This window comes from Dreissena polymorpha, chromosome 3 (genome assembly GCF_020536995.1).
Source record: "Dreissena polymorpha isolate Duluth1 chromosome 3, UMN_Dpol_1.0, whole genome shotgun sequence".
In the NCBI taxonomy this organism is placed as follows: Eukaryota; Metazoa; Mollusca; class Bivalvia; order Myida; family Dreissenidae; genus Dreissena; species Dreissena polymorpha.
This window is the reverse complement of record NC_068357.1, coordinates 102021890-102043990: the sequence shown is the minus strand read 5'-3', so window position 1 is coordinate 102043990 and position 22101 is coordinate 102021890. Positions and strand designations below refer to the sequence as shown.

The 22101-nt window shown below is 36.3% G+C and overlaps 1 protein-coding gene across 2 annotated transcripts; it reads right to left on the bottom strand.

Annotated features, from left to right (window-relative positions):
* Positions 1-5371: 5371 nt before the first annotated feature.
* Positions 5372-21102, bottom strand: LOC127872908 (uncharacterized). Of its 2 annotated transcripts, XM_052416430.1 has the most exons (3): positions 21057-21102; positions 6749-7077; positions 5372-6153 (listed from the first exon to the last, which is right to left on the bottom strand). In XM_052416430.1, exons 2-3 carry the CDS (start codon positions 7068-7070, stop codon positions 5372-5374), a joined length of 1104 nt encoding a protein of 367 aa, XP_052272390.1. In that variant the 5' UTR covers positions 7071-7077; positions 21057-21102. The 2 variants fall into 2 exon arrangements, with proteins under 2 accessions (XP_052272390.1, XP_052272389.1); XM_052416429.1 differs by lacking the exon at positions 21057-21102 and having other exon boundaries at positions 6749-7818.
* Between the last annotated feature and the right edge of the window lie 999 nt (positions 21103-22101).

The window sequence follows — 22101 nt, the reverse complement described above, 5'->3', positions numbered from 1 at the left end:
AAACATCGTGCAATTGATCGAATCCGAATCTGATTCAAACACCCCAATGCAATAGTAATACAGTTGGTCAGAAGCTACCTACCCGCTAAAGAGACCACAAAACCTTGAATTACTTTAGAGCGGACAGAGTAGCTCTCTACAGCTACGCTGCCCATATATGGCTTAACACCCATTACACATGACACGGGTCATATGGTTTCTGCATGTAATTCATTTTAAATCCATGTAGTTATTCGTAGATTATAAAACAGCGAAACATTTGGCACTGAAGTTTTTTTTATCCGTCCTTATGTATGGTATGTTCGGGTTTGTAATTCAATTAAAGTTCTAATAATTATGTATTATAATTTATACAAATGGCGTTATTTTAAACGTGAATAAAAACCAAGTCTTGTCATGGGAGTCACATGCCGTGGAATTAACAGAACAACAGTACGGAGTTTAGACAGTATGAATACTCTTCAACTGGAGATGCAAATCTATTAAATATAGGGAAGCGGACAACGACAACGAGCGAGGCATGGTATTGTAATGCGCATGGAGGGGGGGGAGTGGGGGTGGGGGGTAAGAGGGTTAGGGTAAGGGTTAGGGGTCGGTTTGGGTAAGGGTTAGCCTTAACCCATACCTTAACCCTAACCCGACCCCTAACCCTAACCTAACCATAACCCAGGGATTATCTCCCCTATACCATGCCTCGCTCGTTGTAATTGTCCTCTTCCCGTTTCTAGAACAAAATATTTCAATTTATTCCTTAAAAAATATAATAATTATGTCAAAGGAAATTAAATGGCCGGTATCTAAACAAAAGCATAATCGCCAAGACCGTAGCATCAGTTCGGTGCGTTAAGACCGCGCAATACATTCTTCCGTCTTCATTCCTTACTTACTTTCATTTTTAAACCATTTTTTTCTATCGTATACAGAATTCTATTCTCCTTAGCAAGATGTAATTTGTAAAACTGAACTACAAATATAAACGCTACAAATCGGTACGAACATGTCAACCTAGATACCTAAAACTCCAAACGTTCGGAGCGTTTTGACCGCGCGCTACTTTCGTACAAATTCATTCCTTATTTACTTTCATTTTTAAACCCTGTTTTTATCTATCGTATACAGAATTCTATTCTCCTAAGCAAGATGTAGTTTTAAAATATTATGAAAAAGAAAAAGAAAAAAAAGATGTAGTTTTAAAACCGAACTCCAAATATAAATGCTACAAATCTGTATAAAGTACGACCATGTTTACCGTAAATATAGATTCTAAAACGGTATGATATTTGCAAAGGTTAAAGTTATAACTCGCCGGGCTGCCCAAATTAGAAGTAAAACTTCATATATATTTATATATCTGAAAACTACGCAACGTAGGCTTTCTAATGATATATAATTTGTCAAAATCGGCCGAGAAATAAAAGTAAAATTAGAAAAAAGACTTTAGTGGGTACATCAAAATGCATAACCTCGGCGCTTCGATGTACGCTAATCGATAGCTACTGATCACGTGACAAAGTATCGACAATGTGAAACGCGCGGGGGTAAAACATAAAATGTTTATTTCTCTTGTTTAACTCGCTATTAATCCATTAATACAAACGGAAATATACTAAAAGTTATATTTTTTGAAAGAGGAATTAATAAGCAACAAGATAACGTATAAACCAATAAAATCGCATGATTAGTTTTTGCATAAAATTGAATTTACTTCAGTAAGGGTCAAATACTCTATTCAACTCCTGTCAATATACGCTCCGTGAATGGACCGATCGAAGCCCTTCAAGTTTCCGTCAAGGTAGGAATTAGCACACACAAAATAACTGAATAGTTTTTCGGATGTACATATCTATCTTTACGATTCGCATTGCTTATTTATGCATAATCTAATATACTATTTCTATAATTATCAAATGGGTTATATTACTAATGCATTTGCTAGAGGAACATTGTATCGTGTGCTTTGTGAGCATTCACTAAATCATTGATTGCTCATGAAATAACAAAAAAGTGTTGACTGCTGCAAAAGGATAATCTAACGTTATTGTAGAGGCCAAGAACTAAACCCAAACTGCCACCTAGCATTACATGGGCAAGCCTATATGAAAACTCCGATGAATAACCCTTTTCACACAGTAAATATAAACTCAACTAAATTTTTACTTTTTATTAAAGGACCTTATAACATAAAAACATAAAAAATGGTTCTGGCATATAATGTCTCGACTCCAAGCAGCAAGGGCCACCTGCGAACATGGCAAGCCCAAACTAACTGCAAATAACTAACTGCACAAATAAATTGTATATGAGTGCTGACTCCGGGTGACGGCCATCAGCACTCCCAACAAAATCATATATATTTTCCCCAAAAAATGTGCCAGGTAAAAAGCGTCCATCCGGCACTGATTGCCATATGGCCACCCAACAACGCTGACCCAGCGGCCCAAATGCCCCAACCTCGAAACCAGCTGGGCCAGAGATGACGGGTGGCCACTGCCAAAGAACTTTGGCTGCAGGGCGGATGGACGCATGCTTGGAGTCGGAATTAGTAATCTGTAAACACAAGGCAAAGATATGAATAAAAACTAGCAGCAAAAATGCATAAAACCCAGCAGAAAAAAAAATGCATAAAAACTAGCAGCAAAAAATTGCATAAAAATTAGCAGCAAAAAACTTTCTTTTTTTATTTTTTCATACATATGAGTAAGAAAAATATGCATACAAACTAACTGCAAATATCTATTTTTGGACTCAATAGCAACACCAACATACATAATGTTTGGGATTTAAAATTGTAAGAACCCCCAAATTTGTGCATCTAGAACTTCAGTAATGGATTGGTGTATTATGCTTTATAAATTTTTCAAGCCCTGCAGACATATTAGAAAGAAAAATATCTGTACCCAGAGTTGACAAGTGGACTCCGTCCTTCTCAAACAAATGTTCCTCAAATTTTCCAAAGTCAGAGTTGGCCAAGTAATGCCCTCCACATGCCAAAGCCCTAGATGAACCATGACTATTAAGGCGCTTTCTTGCTTTGTCCATAGCAACTTTATTATCAGAATATCTCCAATTTGACCTTGGAAGCACTGCAGGCCATACAATCTTAACACTTGGAAATATAGACAGTATAGTCCTGAATAGCTCGACAATCAATTTTCGAAGGTCCACCAGTGACCGACGACCAAGATCATTACCACCTAAATGTAACACAATATAGTCTGGAGAATTACCCACATTGGCAAGCGAAAGAAATTTTTTCTTTGATTCTGCAAGTGTTAACCCACTGTACCCTTGCCACCAGATGATGTTGGGTTCAAGGCAGAGGTTGGCCCCTTCAGGTCGTAATCTTGCTGCTATGAAGGCTTGCTTGATTATTGATGAACCCAGTATCCAGATGGTTTTCCCTAAATACAACTTGGTTTTTGTTAGTCACATGAATCTAACTATATGAACCATACCTTTTTAATGGGGGTTATTTATTAGGCTGGGCATGACAACAGGAACAGGACGAACATATGTTTGGTAGGCATTGGAAGCCCATCTGCCTGCCTGTTTAATGATCTCCACTGAATAGCCTAGTTGGGAAGCTGCAGTTGCTGCTCCAATTCTGAAGGAGTGGGATTTGTAAGACCCATAATTTAGACCCAAAAGAGAAACCGTTTTCTCAAGAATAGCAGAAAATTGGTAACGAGTAATTGGTTGTTTGTTAAAGTGCAAAAACAAGGGACCAGGCCCTTGAGGACGAACATGAAGATACTGGTTAAGACACACAACTGGGCAAAATTCACTGTTTGACCTAGTTATTTTGAGCGCTACCCCTTTGCCCAACTGATCAGTTTTTGAATGCCGGATTGAAAAGATTACCCCATTGTGATCAAATTGTAAATCTTCTATTGCCAACACCGCTGCCTGTAAAATACTATCACCTTTTTTAGAAACAGCTATTTCGCCAACTCTTAGAAAACCGAAAAACGCTAGCATAAAAGCTGCAGTGAACAGTTTTGCTTCGTAGACACTGGAACACACAATATTAAGTTTGCTTACTATCCCTTGCAGTAACGAGAGGGTAATTGGAAGCCTATTATCGTGTGTTTTCTTATCTTTTTGCATTCCTTCCACCATTTTTGAAACAATGAACTTTTTGGTAGGGTCAACAACATCAAGCAGCTTGCAATGAAAAGCTATAGAGCTTAAGTATGATTTTGCTGTTTTGTGGGATAGTTTCTGTAGGGATAGCCATGCTACAAATCGAACCACCTGTTCAACTGTAGGCGGCCAGGCATCTGACAAGCCGTATTGCCTTTTAAACTCAGAGAATCTCTCTAACCCAACGATGTATGCCTTTTTTGTATTAGCAGCAAGGGAATTGTCTAGCAATCTATTAGCCTCTTGTTGCAGATCATCAGTAAAAACTCCGGCGGGACTGATTCTGGACTCGCTTGTGCCTCTGGTGCTAACATTTGTAACCTGTGAAACTGTTTACGAGAAATTGCATCAGCAATGTAATTGGACTTTGATGAAATATGTACTGCTTTAAACACCACCGAGTATTTCATAACTAACAACACAAATGTTCTAACCAGAAACATCAAACGTTTCGACTTGGAAGACTGTTTGTTTATCACTTCTACCAAACCTAAATTATCAATATGAAACTTAATCTTCCTGTCCCTCAAAAAGACCCCCCAGAGCCATATTGCCAACAAAACAGGGACCATCTCTAAAAATGTTATATCTGATAAAATAGGTTGGCCTTGCCATTGAACAGGCCATGGGCAATAGGCCCAATTACCTCCAAAAAAACAACCACAGCCAAGAGTAGCACCACCTGCACTATCAGTGTAAAGATGAATGACAGAGTTATCCAACCATACTTTATTTGGAATATGTACAACGCCATTAAAATCTTCAATAAATTGAATCCACATCAGGATGTCTTCTCTCATTTCACCATTAACTCTTATCTTATAATAGGACTTTTTTAAGCCACACATAGCATCATAAAATCGGCGCAAGAATGCCCTACTTGCTCTTACTGCTTGACTACAAAAACTCAACTTCCCAGTCAAAGACTGCAATTCTTTTAACGTAAGTCTCTTTTTTACTAGACAATTTTGCAAAAGCTTCAAAAGTTCTTCCACTTTTTTAGCAGGTACTCTAACAGTCATTTGCACAGTATCTAATTCCAGGCCTAAAAATGTCAGTACTGTTGTTGGGCCGACCGACTTTTCCACCGCAACTGGGACTCCCATTTCGGTGCATACTTCCTCGAAAGTAGAAACTAGCATGTTACAATTATTTGACCCAGCTGCACTTCCAAAAATAAAGTCGTTCAAATAATGATCTAAAGTTTGAATCCCAGTTTTGAAACTTACTAGCCAATGTATAAAAGTGGAGAGAATGATTCGAATAAAGCCGGAGCAATAGATAAACCCATTGGTAAGCATTTGTCAACATAATACTGGTTGTTGAACTGAAGCCCCATCAAATGAAAGTCCCCTGGGTAAATAGGCATTAAACGAAAAGCCGATTTAATATCTCTTTTTGCCATCATTGCTGACGTACCTAAACTAAATAACATGTCAGCCACTTTGTCAAATGATGTATATTTAACAGAAATGTCTTCCACACTAAAACCATCATTGACACTTGACCCATTGGGATACGACAGGTGTGTAATTAACCGCCAACCCCCGTCTGGCTTCTCTAAAATGCCTAATGGACTTACTTTTAAATTGGAAATTGGTGGGACTATGAAAGGACCTGAAATTCTACCTAAGGAAATCTCTTTGTCAAGTTTCTTTTGGACTTCTGAAAAATGCACTTTTGTTGAAACCAAATTATTCGCTGAAGAACCTAGATGTGAACCCTTATAACCCAGCTTAAAACCTTGCTTGAAGCCATTACTGAGCACAGAAGCTACTTCTTTATTTGGATATAACTGAAGATATTTAGAAATCGTAACAACATTGATTGGCGACTTGCCAAGAGACCAAACTGAGGTATTAGTATCTGCTAAACGGGCCCCGGAGCCCCTGAATTGGGCCTCTAGGTCGGAACGTGTAAGCTCTAGGCCTGTACGAGGTCTGGGTGACAGCCCCCCTGACAGACCCTCCTCCCAAGGAACTGGTGTTTCGAGGCTTGAGATGACATACCCTGGAAGGATGGTCGGAACCACAAATCATACAAGCATGTTTGTAATTGCAAACTGACCGTAAGCATCTGGTATAATTGAAATCATAACATTTTCTTACAAAATTCCCTGTATCATGAACTGGCTGCCTTGGAGGCCCCATACACAACAGCCAAAGCTCCATATCAATCATTGCCCACGAATTCGCTGGGTTAATACCCATTCTCAACCTAAACTGTTGATCATAAGATCTCCAACCCTCAGTGTGTCTTGCTGCCCCCAGCCTTATAGTGTGCATATACTTTAAGAGATCTTGCATTTTAACCGGATGAGCACTTAAATAAATGCTTGAGAAAATGAGGAATGCGTCAGTCCATTTAGCTATATCCACAACGCTTTGTTTCATGTTGGGCTTTACCACTAATTCACCCGAATTATTCAAAACCAAATGTTTTCCTAAATCTTCAGGAACTACCGGGGCCTCCAACAAACATGCCAGATCTACATATTGGCCTGATATTATTTTGTCTTTAATTGACTGAGGAACATGATCACCTAAAACAGACTGAAAACTAGGAATCATGCATGGTAAAAAAATATCCTCACTAAAACCATTACCCGATTGAACAGCCGGATCTGGCTGGCTTGCTGCAGGCTGCATCTGGTCGCCCAGTTGTTGACTGAGAGGCAGCTGGTCGGGTTGATGGCCGGACTGTTGGTTTGAAGACCATTGGCCGAGTCGATGGCTGGGGGTGAGAGGCAGCTGGACAGGCTGTTGGTTGGGAGGCAGCTGGACAGGCTGTTGGTTGGGAGGCAGCTGATCGGGCATTTGGGTGGAAGGCAGCTGACGGGGTTGTTGGCTGGTGCCAGGTAGGTTTTGGCTGGGATGCTGGTGTAGTTTGACCGACGGACGGCGCCTTTTCCGGTTTCGCGTTTCCATGTGTGCAATAAAATAAACAATAAAGATAATTAGTAAATACCGAAAAAAAGCCATATTTGGCTTATAGCTAACCCACTATAATAATTAACAAACCTTTTAGAGATTTATTGCATATGAACTAAAACGTGACTCAACAAACTGTCTTGGTAATTATAAATAAATGCGCCATAAGACCACCTCTTAACTGCAGTAAGTACCGACTATTGCCGCATTGCCACAATTAAGTTCCTTTTACTATTGCTACATAAAAACCAACATTCATTTAAAGTGTTTATGATAAACCTGAACATAGTGCCCGCCCTAATTGAATCTGAAGCAACCCACTCTCCAGAAATTGAATAATAACGCTAAATATATTTTGACATTTTTGTGCTGACCAAAAGTAATATGTTTGTTTAACACGCCACGGGAATTCCTTTATTTCGATTGAAATTTACCCTCTTACTGCCAGTGAGATATTAGCCTATTTTCAGAAAATAAGTATAACATGGTTATTTCACTGAATACACGAATGCATATCAACTACGTTTTCTCATAAAGCTTGAAATTGTTTTTGCTCTTACTACAATTGCTTAGATCAGACGCCATGTGACCGATCCACTTTTTCCCCACCACTGTACAGAAATCCGTAAACTACAGCCCGTAAACTCAGCATCCATCATAAATATCACAAGAATTGCTAAGAAACACCTTTTAACTACCGGCTTCTAACTTTATTTTACATATTTAATAAACGTTTACTAGAATAGATTAGTATGGAAGCATATTTGTGCCACTACTTACCAGATGTAATAACGTGAAAATAATGGCGGATTTCGCGAAAAAAAAATGTTTTTCTCGATAACAGATAAATGTTCACGAAAAGAAAATAAATTATGTTAACACGAATTTTTCCCTGTTAATGCTCTAAACTGCCACCACATAAAGATAAATTAAAGTTTTCTCGAAAATAAATCATTTTTCTCGAAAACAGATAACTTTTCATGAAACCTGCTTTTCGTGAAAACTTTTCACGAAACCTTAACAAATTCGCGAAAATTTCCAGATCTAAAAATAGATGCACTTCAGAGCCTTTAACGTGAATACCTAACGTGGTGTTCTACGCGTGGTCTGTTAGTATGTTTTAATTAACTTATACAAAGTAGATCTATTAATTGTATAATAGAGTGATATTAATCGTTATTAAAAATGTTTTTATAAATATAATTTGGGAAGGCACGTATTCATAAAAATCAATGTTTTCAGTGGTAAACTTATATTTTTTGTTACAGCTGTCCCAGAGCTTTTTTTACTTTTTGCTGTGTCTGAGGCACTTTATAAAACCTCGTAAGACCTTTTTTATTTAACATGAAGTGTTAAAAGTGTTGGTATGGTCTTTTGTGAGTGTTTTTGTTTTTTTCTTTTCAGAGTATTACCTATCCTAGAATTCCAACATGCCAGATTTGCAGAGATAGATATTGCGATACCTTTTTAGACTGTGAGCACATACTGTGCTACGTTTGCAGCTGCGAAGAAAGGGGTTCGATATGCCCCATTTGCAGGTGTCAGTTCAACATGTCAAAAAAACTGTTTTACTTAATGAAACTATATTTCTTGGACTGATTTATGGCGAGGTAGTAGTTGGGTACGATTGATTAACCAATGAAATCCCAGATGGGTTTTTTATACAACCGTAACCAAGCTCATACTATGTACTATGTAGTTTTAATCAATATTTAATGAAAAGTATAAAGAAATACCCAAGGAGGGTGACACTCATGATAGTATGATGTTTTTTCATTATTTTGGAAATTAGGTTTTACACACTTGAGCACAAAGTATTTCTTCTTTTGATTTCCTTGCTGTCCTGTTGGTAAATAGTTTTACATAGACTTATTTAGCACCACCTTGGCCTTGTTTATTTTACTTGAGGGTTTTAAACTTGAGATGCCAGCATATATGTTCAGGTATACTTGTGTACTGTTGGATTGTGTTTTATAATTGCTATGTTTTTACAATTCTTATAGAGCACTTATTAAACCAGAGTATCTTAAGTGTGGATATTAATTTGTTCAAATTTGGATATGGATTTCAAATTTCTAAATGTCAGATTGACATTACATTGGTAAATATTTGGATATTTTTATATATAACATAGTTTGTTGAAATTTTTCCAGATTTCATTTCTTACACAATGAAAGTGTATATTTTAGCAACAGTGTCAAATGAACAAATTTATGACAATGGAGGTCATTTTTGATAAGGCTAAAAATAATGAATATTGTAAAATTAACTATAAAATACATTTTCAATTCACCCCAGACATTGCTTGATAGCTGGTTGAAATATTCCTGCTAATGAAAAGGAAACTGTGTCCCTTTATGTAAAACGGTAATTTTTTTTAGAATTTTATTCTTGAGAACAAAGTTAAATCAAAGTTTTCTGATAAAAAATGTATACTTTTAGTAACATTTAATAAAATGTTAATGTATACTTTTAGTAACATTTTAATAAAAAAAATAGCAAATACCAATGAACATAAATGTTATACATTGTCATCTTTGAGATTATTATTAAATAAAGCTTACTCAGTTTAAAAGGCCTGTCTATGAAGAGTTTAAAATAGTTCTGTATTACACAAATTTTCAAGTGTTTTTCGCATTTTATATCCTTCAGTTTAAGTTGTTATCCCCCCCCCCCTGATAGGTCGGAGGGGGATATTGGAATCGCGATCGTCCGTCCCTCTGTGTGTCCGTCCCGTTTTGGTCCGGATCATAACTTTGCCATTTATCACTTATCAAATTTCACTCATCCTGCAACAAAGGCTTCCTACTATTAGACGATGTGTCTCGCCGTAAATTAAGATTGCTACCCCCAAGATCAATGTCAAACGTATAGGTCAAATGTCCATATATGACAATATGATAGTGTTTCGCGTCCAGAGCATTACTTCCTCATTTATCAAGCAAATTTCCTTTAACTTGGCAAAAGTGATCCCCATCATAAGACGATATGTCGCGCTTTACAAACCAGGGTCCCTACCTCCAAGGTCAAGGTCACTCTTATAGGTCAAATATCTATTTATGACAATATGATACAGTTTTTGGTGTCCGAAGCATAACTTTGTCATTTATCAAGCAAATTGTAATTAACTTGGCTCAAATGTTCCCCATTATTTGATGATGAGTGGCACATAACAACCATGTCCCATTCTTCAAGGTCAAGATCACACTAATAGGTCAAATGTCAATATATGACTATATGATATAATGTTTTGTGTCCGAAACATAACATCTTCATTTATCAAGCAAATTTCATTTAACTTGACACAAATGTTCCCCATCATTTGCCTATTTGTCGCGCTTAACACCCAGGTTCCTACGTCCAATTTCAAGGTCACACTTATATGTCAACTGTCCATATATGACAATATGATATAGTGTTTCGTGTCCGGGGCATAACTTCGTCATTTATCAAGCGAATTTCATTTAGCTTGGCACAAATGTCCCCCATAATTAAACGATGTGTCACGCTCAACACCCAGGTCATAACCTCCAAGACCAAGGTCACACTTATAGGTCAAATGTCTATATATGACAATATGATACAATTTTTTTGTGTCCAAAGCATAACTTCGTCATTTATTAAGCGAATTTTAATTAACGTGGCACATATGTTACCCATCATTTGACGATGAGTAACGCTTAACACCTAGGTCCGTACCTCCAAGGTCAAGGTCACACTTATAGGTCAAATGTCTATATATGAAAATATGATACAAGCTTTTGTGTCCTGAGCCTAACTTCGTCATTTATCAAGCAAATTTCATTTAACTTGGCACAAATGTTTCCCATCTTTAGATTATATGTTGCTTTTAACACCCAGGTCCTTACCTCCAAGATCAAGGTCACTCTTATAGGTAAAATGTCCATATATGATTATATGGTACAATGTTTCGTGTCCGGAGCATAACTTTGTCATTTATTAAGCGCATTTCATTTAACTTGGTACTAATGTTCCCCATCATTAGACGATGTGTCGCGTTAAACACCCAGGTACCTACCTAACATGTCAAGGTCACACTTATAGGTCAAATCCCCATATATGATACAGTTTCATGTCTCATTCGTGTCTGGAGAATAACTTCGTCATCTTTCAAGTGAATTTCATTTAACTCGGCACAAAGGTTCATCATCATTGTCCAATGTGTCATGCTTAACAGCCAGGTCCCTACCCACAAGGTCAAGGTCACACTAAGATTTATAGGTTAAATCACTATTTATGGTACAATGTTTCATGTCCTGCCTGCGTCCGTAGCACAATTTCGTCCGCGAAGTTCTTGTTTTTTTGTTGTTTTTTTCTTCTTATTTTCTTACCTTTTTGATAACATTGATTGCTTTGCTGTGATATGACAAAAAGTCTGTCTTATTTTATATAAATAATTTCTAAAATAAACAGTGTCATTATTAATTTTATTTGCCCTTGCTTGACTGAATCATGTTAATGTGTTTTAGCCCTACTTTTCGACGCATGTTGAGTAATTTTTGTCAGACCATTGTAGTTGAGGACATCAGTCTTGTTTAAGTGTGTGACTGGTGTCCATTTTTCAACAACTATCAAAGGTTTTCACCTCTAACTTTGAACACTTGCAGCCAGTTGTGTAAACTTTGATAAAAGTTATCATTGGTTATCTTTTTCAATATCTCTGGTGTTTGGATAATTTAATTTGGATTCCAATTGTATAAAAAGATTCACGAGACCATCACACGCTTTGGATATTGTTTTGTTGTTGTTAAAGTTAACTAAGGTCTTAACCAATTTGGACAAATTTAAGCAGTGGGCAAAGATAACCGGCGGATAATATATCCAAGTTTTATACAATGGGCTGTTGTTAACTATCAAAAGGAGAACACCAACTTGCAAGACAGATAATCTAAAAAATATTTTGGCAGAATTATACTCCATGTTCAACGTATATTTGATCACTTAGATTTTCATTTTATAATAATATTCAAGCACTGTCCTGAGAAAAGTCGAGTGTGTGGATGTCGAACGATTCTTGTTTAAATATCATCTTGATTACCATCAAACAAATTCAACTAATACAGCCACCTATGACTTACCTTTGCACTTTCACATACTCTGTGTAGTTGTACCTTAACAAATAGTTAGTTTTACATAACTATTGATGTATTTATCCATGTTTACTGGTGTGTTTGAGGTATGTTACTCAAAGGTCAAGGTCACATGTAGACTACTGCATAATGAAAATTAGTTTGGATATGAAACACTCTTATTGGATGGCATAAAACTGCTATTCTCACCCCACATTGGCGGAACAATGCAAGACGAGAAGTGCCTTATGACAACCCCTGCATTCAATGGAACACGAGTAAATGACAACTGACAGCCCTCTGACACGACGGCAAGAAACAATGATATCAAATTTGACAGTTGTAATGAGTCAGTTTCTCTCGTTTATCTTTAGTCTTTACAGAACCGTCTCAAGGCTCACCTTGTGTTGCACTGTTCATATCGTATGCCCAAAAAATTTATAACTATTTGACAGTATAAGGGCGATTGTGGTAGAACATGGGCAGAACAGAAACATTACACCGTTCATATGACCTTTGAAAGTGTTACGCAAACAGTGCAGTGATCCAAAAATTATATTTCCAGACATTCTACCCTTCGCGTAACAGTACTTCCCCCGTGACGGTATTGATTCCATATACACCGTAACCTGGTTTGTGATTTATTTTTATTTCAGGGTGTTCATAACAAATAAAGTTAGCATTTTGGCCACATAGTTAAATGATATTTTAAAGCGAAACGGACAAAACATGTATTGTTTTATAAACACACAATCATACATGGCAATGACAACGCATACAAAGCCAACAGCTTGTTTAAAACTAGTACTTGCTCTGCTTTCAGACACAACTATATCTATTAATTGACATTTTGGTAACCAATGCACAAGTTAGCCAGCTTGTAAGGAAGTATCATTAAGTTCATTTTTGTTTCATTTTCGTGTTAAACGAGGCGTTCAATGTACATGATTATTGCAGCAAAAAGCTCTGTTCCTTCTTCTTTGTTTCTAGGTGGGTATTGAAGCTTCAAATCTCCGACAGCTGTTCTTGCAATTGTCAGGAACTCTTGTGATACACCAAGTTCTGGAGGGCGTTGAGAATACTCCCGTTCCACATCATTTAATTCCCTTTGGTCAACCAGTGATACTTTACAATCTCTTGCGCCATGTACTTCTGGCTGAAAGAACAACACCTCAGGTTTTCCTGCAGGACATGAAACTCGGTTATTTCCACGAACACAATGAGTATTCCAAATATTGCAAACTTCATTCAGGTCTTTACTAATGACAAGAAGAAAACAATATCTAATGCATTCTAAGTGCACACTATCAGATGTGTCCAGTAATCCGAAATCACTCATATCTTTAAAATGGTTCATCCAGACATTTCCACACATTTCTCTAATACTTCGCCAAAACCTCTCAATTCAGACATTTCTGTTAGATGAAACATAGACGAAGCTTTGGATCCCCTGGTACTGATCTGCGTCTGTCCATCGTAATGCCATTTGCACATCACGGACAATAGAATTTTCTCTACCGCGTCACCGTAAACCCGAACTGGAATGCCATTAATTTCCCTAATGTAATCTAAATAAAAGCTAGATATGTACATCGGCTTTGTGTTAGAATCACAACATTTCAGCCACAACACTCTACGGGAAAATCCATTCATAGCTCCATGGATTGACAGACCGTATGGCTTCAATTTGTCCCACAATTCTAGATGGATTGCAAAATTGGGACCATTGTTTATATAAATTCTCCGCCTTAACCTTTCCGCCTGCCTTAATGCAGCACATTGTGAATCAATGAGTCCTAAAATTAGACGAACCATCTCAAATGTAGCTGCAAGTCCATGATTAATCAGGAGTCTTTGAGGCTTTTGCCGGTAACCAGCATTTTCACCGGAAGCTGATAACTCAAGCAATATTTCTTGAATAATTTCTTCGAGACTGTGCTGACTTTGGCCTCTAGTCAGGCGGTAACGTCTCAAGACTCGGAAAATTGATCGTTCGCTTGTTATTTTTCCATGTCGTATGGCCATAACTCCAAGAATTTCACGTATAGAATAACCTCTCTGACGATACAAAACAATAAGCTGTGATGATGACATACCCCGAAGATCGGCGTCCTGAATATCGTATGCGGGCATGATCTGGAATTACCATAAAGAAAATTAGAGATCTATTATTCAAATAAAAAATCCAAAGGTCTAACAGGTGGCTTTCCAAAGGGGGAAATGGGTACTGTACCGTTTTCGACCTTTGAACTCTAAATGTGACATTGACACCACTGGGGGCTGACGAGGTCAAAGCGTAGTTCGTTTCGCTACGACGTCGGGTATATGTTTTACTACGAAAACATTGTTTAAATACACATGACATCGAGAACGGATTAGTCGAAAATTGTGTTTAAACATGCAAGATTATGCTTTTCTAATGACAAAACTCTGAATTTAAGCACAATGACATTTCATAGGGCTGTTACATCAAATTATAATCCAAGATGTGTCTGGTTTATGCGGTTAAACATGTAATATACCGCTGATTTATAAAACCGAAGTAAAGTTTCACTTTAAAAAAATGCAATTAAGGTTTACAACTGTGTTTAAGTGACACAATTTTACAATTTCCATATTGGTCTATGTATCGTTAAGCCACTGGTGTGTTTAGAAATGTGTAGGGCGACCAAGTTATCAGAAATAAAGGCTAAATATTATTATAAGGCATGATCATGTCTCTGACAGTATACGTATATGCCTCGCTACGACAACGCTTTAGCGTGTATGCGTTTCTCAAAGAAGACGTATTGGTTATCTCTCAAAGGCAAAATAAAGAAAAGTGTTTTTTTAATACGGAGTCATGGAGTGGCTGGATGTTTCCTTTGAGGAAGAGGTACTAACAACGGCACAACATGATCCGAAGCGCACAGTCGACATGGTAATGCACATTATGATATAATTTAATTCACGACTAGGCCAAAGGAAACGATTAAAATCGAAAATCCATATATAAGATGACAGTTGAGAGTCGAGAACATAATGTCGTCGGTCTCAATAAAAATGACGCATCTTCACCTTGTGACAATCACTTATACGTTCATTTTGATAGAGACCGACGATAGGTTTTCAGCATACGGTACTCTTTATCAAATAACATTCGATTCTCGTTATCCCCAACTCGCTTATCTCAAAACTCTGCTTATGTAAAAGAAAATACCATGTCCCAACTTTGATCATTATTTATCTCATACGGATTTTGATTTTTACATTGTATATATCAAAGCGATTTTTTTGAAAATCGGTTATCGTCAACTAATTTTAAGATGAATTTCATGTTCGTATACGTGATTTTACCTGTAAAATCCACACCTGTAACAGCCGTAAGGTGTGGAAAGTAGGACCCCAATGGCATAAATCCGCAATTTCATAATCAATATATCGTTGTAAAGGTGTGGCAGTGGGTTTCTGTCACAGGTTATTGTTTACTGCGTACATGACGGACGGTAAATTTACCTCGTGTTACAATGCGGTAAAGGCCCAGTCTCAATATGATGCCGGCGGAGCCCCAGTGCGTGATCAGGCATCTACCGGGATGAACCGGGACCCTACCGGGATGAACCGGTGCTCCACCGGGATTACCCGTGGACGACCGGGGACAACCGGGGCTCCACCGGGAAAGTATTGAAGTCCCGGTTGTTTCCAGTGCCAAGCCGGTCATTGCCGGTCCTTCCCGGTAACTCCTGGTTCATCCCAGAGGTATTGAACATTTGAATACTTCCCCGGTTGTCCCCGGTTAAACCGGGGCGTTGCCGCAGCTCTGTCGGGGTCTGATGCCGGTATAGCCCCGGTGAGTGCCGGCGTAGTGACGGTATACCGGGGCTCTGCCGGCTTTCACCGGGATCAACCTTTTCGTTTTGATGTCCATGCGCACAGTGAAGCACGGCATCTTTTGCACTGGGCAATGGCAGTCTGCAGTAACTGCAAACTGCATGTGATATGTCCTGAAATGGATACAGAGACTTCGTTGAGCAACCTATACATTATATTTGTACTTCGTTGCGCAACCAATACATACTCTGTGCGAAACCTATACATAAAGCGACTTGTAATTACCTTTGAAACAAAGCATTTGAATAATTAAAACACATGTTCGTAACCTGTTTTGTACTTTAAAATGTGTAATGTACACTGAATCAAAGTAACATGTAGTTTTATTTAATTTAAGTTACCGTAATTGGTAATTTTAACAGAATAACCACCTTATGCATTGCTTCAAATCAAAATATTTCGATTTTAGCTCAAAATAAACTTAAAGGTTGCAACTACGCGCATTTGTTATTAGTTTGTTATTGAAAATAAGTGCCTAACATTACTGGATGTTCCGTTCTCTAATCCATAAACACCAGAAAAGATGAAACTCGCCTGATTAAGTAGTGTATTTACACAATGTTTTCGTAGTAAAACATATACCCGACGTCGTAGCGAAACGGACTACGCTTTGACCTCGTCAGCCCCCAGTGGACACTGTATAGACTGTTGCATTAATGAATACAGAAAAATCACACATCCATTTCTCACCCAGTAATTTCCATTTTTGTGTCTAAAAATAAATATGTAAAAACAGCTTCATGTAATTTTGTCAACAAAGATGCATTTACATTAAAAATAAAACAATAAAAGGAAACTTACTACTTGCTATAGTATGCACGTACACTCCAGTTCTTGGTCTGTAGGATAAAGACAATGTTCACCGATTGAAGAGCATCTATTTTTATATAACTGGCATCTTTCGCGAATTTATATTCATAATTTCATGAAGTTATCTGATTTCGAGAAAAGTTATTTGTTTTTGCGAAATCTTCCATTATTTTCATGAACATTTTATCTGTATGTGTTGGCAGTTTAGAGGGGTGTGACCCTTTATGTACCAGTCCCTTTATGTACCAGTCCCTTTATGTACCACTTTGAGACTTTATGTACCACCTATATATTGTGTAGGTGTTGTCCATTCATTCATAGCAGTATGAATGGGCATTAATTACCTGTGCAAATAAAGTGTTGATTGAGTTAAATTTGAGTTAAACAAATATTGTCTACTATAACATTGCAATTCATTGTACTGAATCATTTATTTCTTGCTATCAGAAAAGTTTTAAAAATTTGAAAGATGTTAAATAAAGCTGAGTAACTTAGTAACTCAGTTCTTACTAAGTAAAATATTGCAGAATTAAATGTTGTATCTATTTTGTTATTGCAATGCATAATTTAATGTTAAGAACCAAAAAAAAAGATAAACAAGAGTTCCGCGGTCGGAGATGACCGCATTGAAGCCGGATTTTTGATTTAAATGACAGGAAAGTACCTTTCGTGTTTTTGTCAATGCAATACTTAAATTACTGAAATATTGTTCAAAGGTCAAAATGAAATGTAAGTACTTTTCAAGGCATGAGCAAACCTTGTGTTATGTTTTGAATGCATGCATATACATGAACAACAATAACATTTAAGGTCACAAATATGAACTTTAACATTTTTACCTACCAAAGTTATAAGAACTTTAACATTTTTACATTCAAGGTCACAGTGACCTTGACCTTAGAATGAATGACCTTGAAATGACCAGTGGTCATCTAAGTGTGCTTGCAAACCTTCATGTCAAGTTTGAAGACTCTATGTCCAAGCATACCAAAGTTATAACAATTTTAACATTTTAACATTTAAGGTCACAGTGACCTTGACCTTCAAATGAATGACATTGAAATGACCAGTGGTCATCTTCTAGTACTGGCCAATCTTTATTTCAAGTTTGAAGACTCTAGGTACAAGCATACCAAAGTTATAACATGAAATAAGAACTTTAACATTTTTACATTCAAGGTCACAGTGACCTTGACCTTCAAATGAATGACCTTGAAATGTCCAGTGGTTACTTACTAGTTCTGGCCAACCTTCATGTCAAGTTTCAAGACTCTAGGTCCAAGCATACCAAAGTTATAACAACTTTAACATTTTTTATATTGAAGGTCACAGTGACCTTGACCTTCAAATGAATGACCTTGAAATGACCAGTGGTCATCTGTTAATCCTGGCCAACCTTCATGTCAAGTTTGAAGACTCTAGGTCCAAGCATACCAAAGTTATACCATGAAATAAGAACTTTAACATTTTCGAGCACGCCGCCACCCCGCCCGCCCGCCCGCCCGCCCGACAACATCAATCTATAAGCCGAGATTTTTTCGAAAAAAATCCGGCTAATAAAACTGAGTAACTTAGTAACTCAGTTCTTACTTAGTAAAATATTGCTAAATTATATGTTACATCTATTTTGTTATTGCAATTCATAATGTAATGTTAAGAAACAAAAATTTCAATCTAAATTTGAATCTAAACTGTAGCAAATTAAAAAATAGAATTATAATTGGATATTGTTCACAGAAGTAGTTATTTCTAATATTTCCAATTTTGTTTCAATTGTAAAGAACCAAAAATTTGAATCTTAAAATTACATGTAAAAATTTAAAAAAAATTCTCAATATGAATTAGAATTGAAATTTTGTTCACATTCATAAATTGTTTTATTTCCAATAGCAAAAATAAAATGATAAAGCTAAAATGAAATGAACCTTATGCAATGGTTACAGTATCTCTAATGAAGACAAATGACACTGTCTGGTGGTCAACAGCTCTACATTCCTCACCTATGCCAGGTGTGAAATGTCATGTTTGTTGAGTAAACATCCCAAACCAAATGGGTCCTTCTTCAGAAGTGACACATTCCTCAAATAATTAGACCAATTAACAACAACATTTATACTTTTATTTAATTTTACATAACAATAACATAGTCCAGCACATAATCTCATAATACTTTTTCTAAATCAAATCATAAATTTTTATTGTATTCTGTTATATTGTAATTTTAATACATATATAAATACTTAATACATAAAAGTAGCACATGAAAAGCCAAACACATTTATCATCCACAAAATTGATAATGGAATACTTTTATTTGATTATTGGCAAACAGTACAAATGAAAATATACATAAAAATAGCACATGAAAAGCAAAGAGCATTAATCATTCAAATCATTAGAGTTTTTTTTCATTTATTGGTAAACAGTACAAATACAAGCATACATTGTAGTACAAAAAATAACAAATGAAAAGTTCATAAAATAAGGGGGGGTATTTTATTTTTTCTTTAAACAACAGTACAAATACAAACATACATCATAGCACATGGGAAGCAAAGAACATTTTATTATATTTTACAAACATACATCATAGCACATGTGAAGTAAAGAACATTTTCCAACTCCAATATACATAGTACATTCTCACTTCTTTTCTCTTCATCTTTACTCTTCATCCTCATCCTCGCCGTGGTCTTCAATGTTGGCCGGAATGGGTCCTGATCCAACCAGGTGGCTCGACTCCCTCAGCAGCCTCGAGGTGGTGTACTCATCCTCGTTCTCATATCTGTCCCAGATTTCGTAGAGCTTGTCATGGAGCTTCTTGTACTGCATGGTCTGCTGGTTCGTCGGCAGCGGTTTCTGCTGGCTCGTCAGCAGCGGGTTTTGCTGGTTCGTGGGCAGCAGGTTCATCTGCAGCGGTATGGTCAAGTACGGCAGCAGGATGTTCCCGACACTGGTCGCAAGATCAGGGAAGTTCAAGCTCCTGCCTCACCATCCGGCGATACTGTCTGAGGGTAATACCTGAAAAGGAAAATAAAAATGAATTCATTTAATGTTCAACTATTAAATTAAATTACTCTTATAATCATAGAATAATCAGTAAGCACTTTGACAAAATGAAAAAAAATTGTTATAATGACATTGTAATAATTAATAAAAGTATGTTTTTTCCCTTTTTGGGGGCTAAAAAATGCTTTTATTTCATACAGGATTATATACTAATTTAACTTAACTAACCAGTGTTGCATCTCCTGTGCTGCCATCTCTCACAAATATCACATGAAATAGCTTCATCATCGTCAATGACATTGGTACCACAATCAATACAAGAATATATAATGTCTGCCATAATGTTGGTATGGATTTACATATTGAATATCACCAGCATATATACACACTTTAACAATTGAGCAACAACACTTACCTTAATTACTTGAAACCTGTGAAAACTTTCTTTTTATTCTCTCTTTGATTTTTTAATTGAAAATGAACGTGATAATTTTATAATTACATAGGTACCTAATAACTTTATTTATACCACAAATAGACATCCTTTGATGACACCACCAGTTATATTTTTTGTAAACATGATTAAAGAAGGAATTTTTTTGATTTTTCACAATTTGAAAATTAAGGTCATTCTCTAAACATGATTAAAAAAGGAAATAATTTTATTTTTTACAGTTTTGTTAGACTTAGTCAGGATAAGATAGTGACAAATGGATTTTTATAATATACTTTAATTTCAGGTAAGAATATGAATCATTTATTACTACTGGGGCTAATAAATTATACTAAGACAGTCACTGACACACAAGCTGGCATAAAATATAATATATGGCAATATATTAGTCTAAATTCATAAATAATATGTTACAAAATGCATTTCATTATTAACACACCTTCATATTAAACCATATACTATTTATCTCTATATATTATATATATGGTACATAAAGGGTCAGATAGTGGTACATAAAGGGGTGGTACATAAGGGGACTGGTACATAAAGGGTGACATCCGTTTAGAGCACTAACATGCATAAATTCGTGTTAACATAATATATTTATTTACGTGAAAATTTATCTGTTTTCGCGAAAAGAATTTCTTTTTCGCGAAATCCTCCATTATTTTCATGTTATTTTAAGTTGTTAAGTGGTGGCACAAATATGCTTCCATAGATTAGAAATAATTAAAGGAGAAAATTTACAACCTTTTGTTTGTGTAGATAACAATGAGAAAGAAATTTTAAATCTGTAAAATTCGCTACTTCGGTTGAAAAACACCAACAATAAGAAAACTGAAAAACCAGCCCAGCAGTGGCCCAACAATAAACAGGTCTATTATTTAGTAATAGACCATATTATTGGTGATTTTCGAAGACATAAGGTGCGTTTCATAGTTTCGCAGGAACAGCCCAACTCTGAACTTGTACGACTTTTAAAATAATAATGTTCGTACGAAGATCTCACCTAACATCTTAATTAATAGAACCCAAAATAAGCTAAATATGTAATATCATTCATTACGTATCTTTGATTACGTAATCTATCAGAATAGGAAATAAGTTTATAGATCTAATACACACAAAATCAATGTTCAGTCTTAATGGTATTTTCTTTCTAAATTTTGATTGGGTTTGTAGTTTTAATTGACTATTTACATTCGCCAGGTGTATTGCTGGAAACTTCTGGCAGTATAATGCATCGTGGCTAACTTGTTAAGTGAAATCTTCGTACGAAATACTCAGTTTCAAAAGATGCAGATGTGTGTATCCAATGTCTTCTTTTTTCAAAGTCGGGAAAAGATAGAAAGATAGAAAAAAGATTTCATAGATAAGGATCCAATAACTGATTGGAGAAACCTGTGTACTTTTGTTAATCGACACATTGGAAATAGCAACAATGTAGACTGTATGAAAATGACTGAACACTGCTTAGACATCAATGCAGGAAAAAGCAAACCAATCTCTCGCTCATTCAGATTCTAGATATCTAACTATAGAGAACAACAGACACATAGTAGGGGAAATAGCAGGGACCCTTGTATTGTTGGCCCAACAGAACATTGCCATTAAGGGGACACAAGGAGGAGCGTAGTAAATTAATTTCATGGTATTTCTAAGACATAAAACTAAGAGTAACACAATTATCCAGACTCACAAAGACATACAAAAACACAAATTGCAAATACACATCGCAAGAAATTCAAAATGAAATTCTTACCATAGCTGCGAAACAGATACAAGAAAGGATTCT

What these genes read in the sequence shown, in the direction of transcription:
- LOC127872908 (XM_052416429.1), bottom strand. Translation starts at nt 7,124, where the DNA reads ATGGCTTTTTTTCGGTATTTACTAATTATCTTTATTGTTTATTTTATT. An exon ending in AGATCCGGCTGTTCAATCGG is followed by an intron (nt 6,154 to 6,748) that starts GTAATGGTTTTA and finishes CCATCCTTCCAG; the next exon opens with GGTATGTCATCTCAAGCCTC.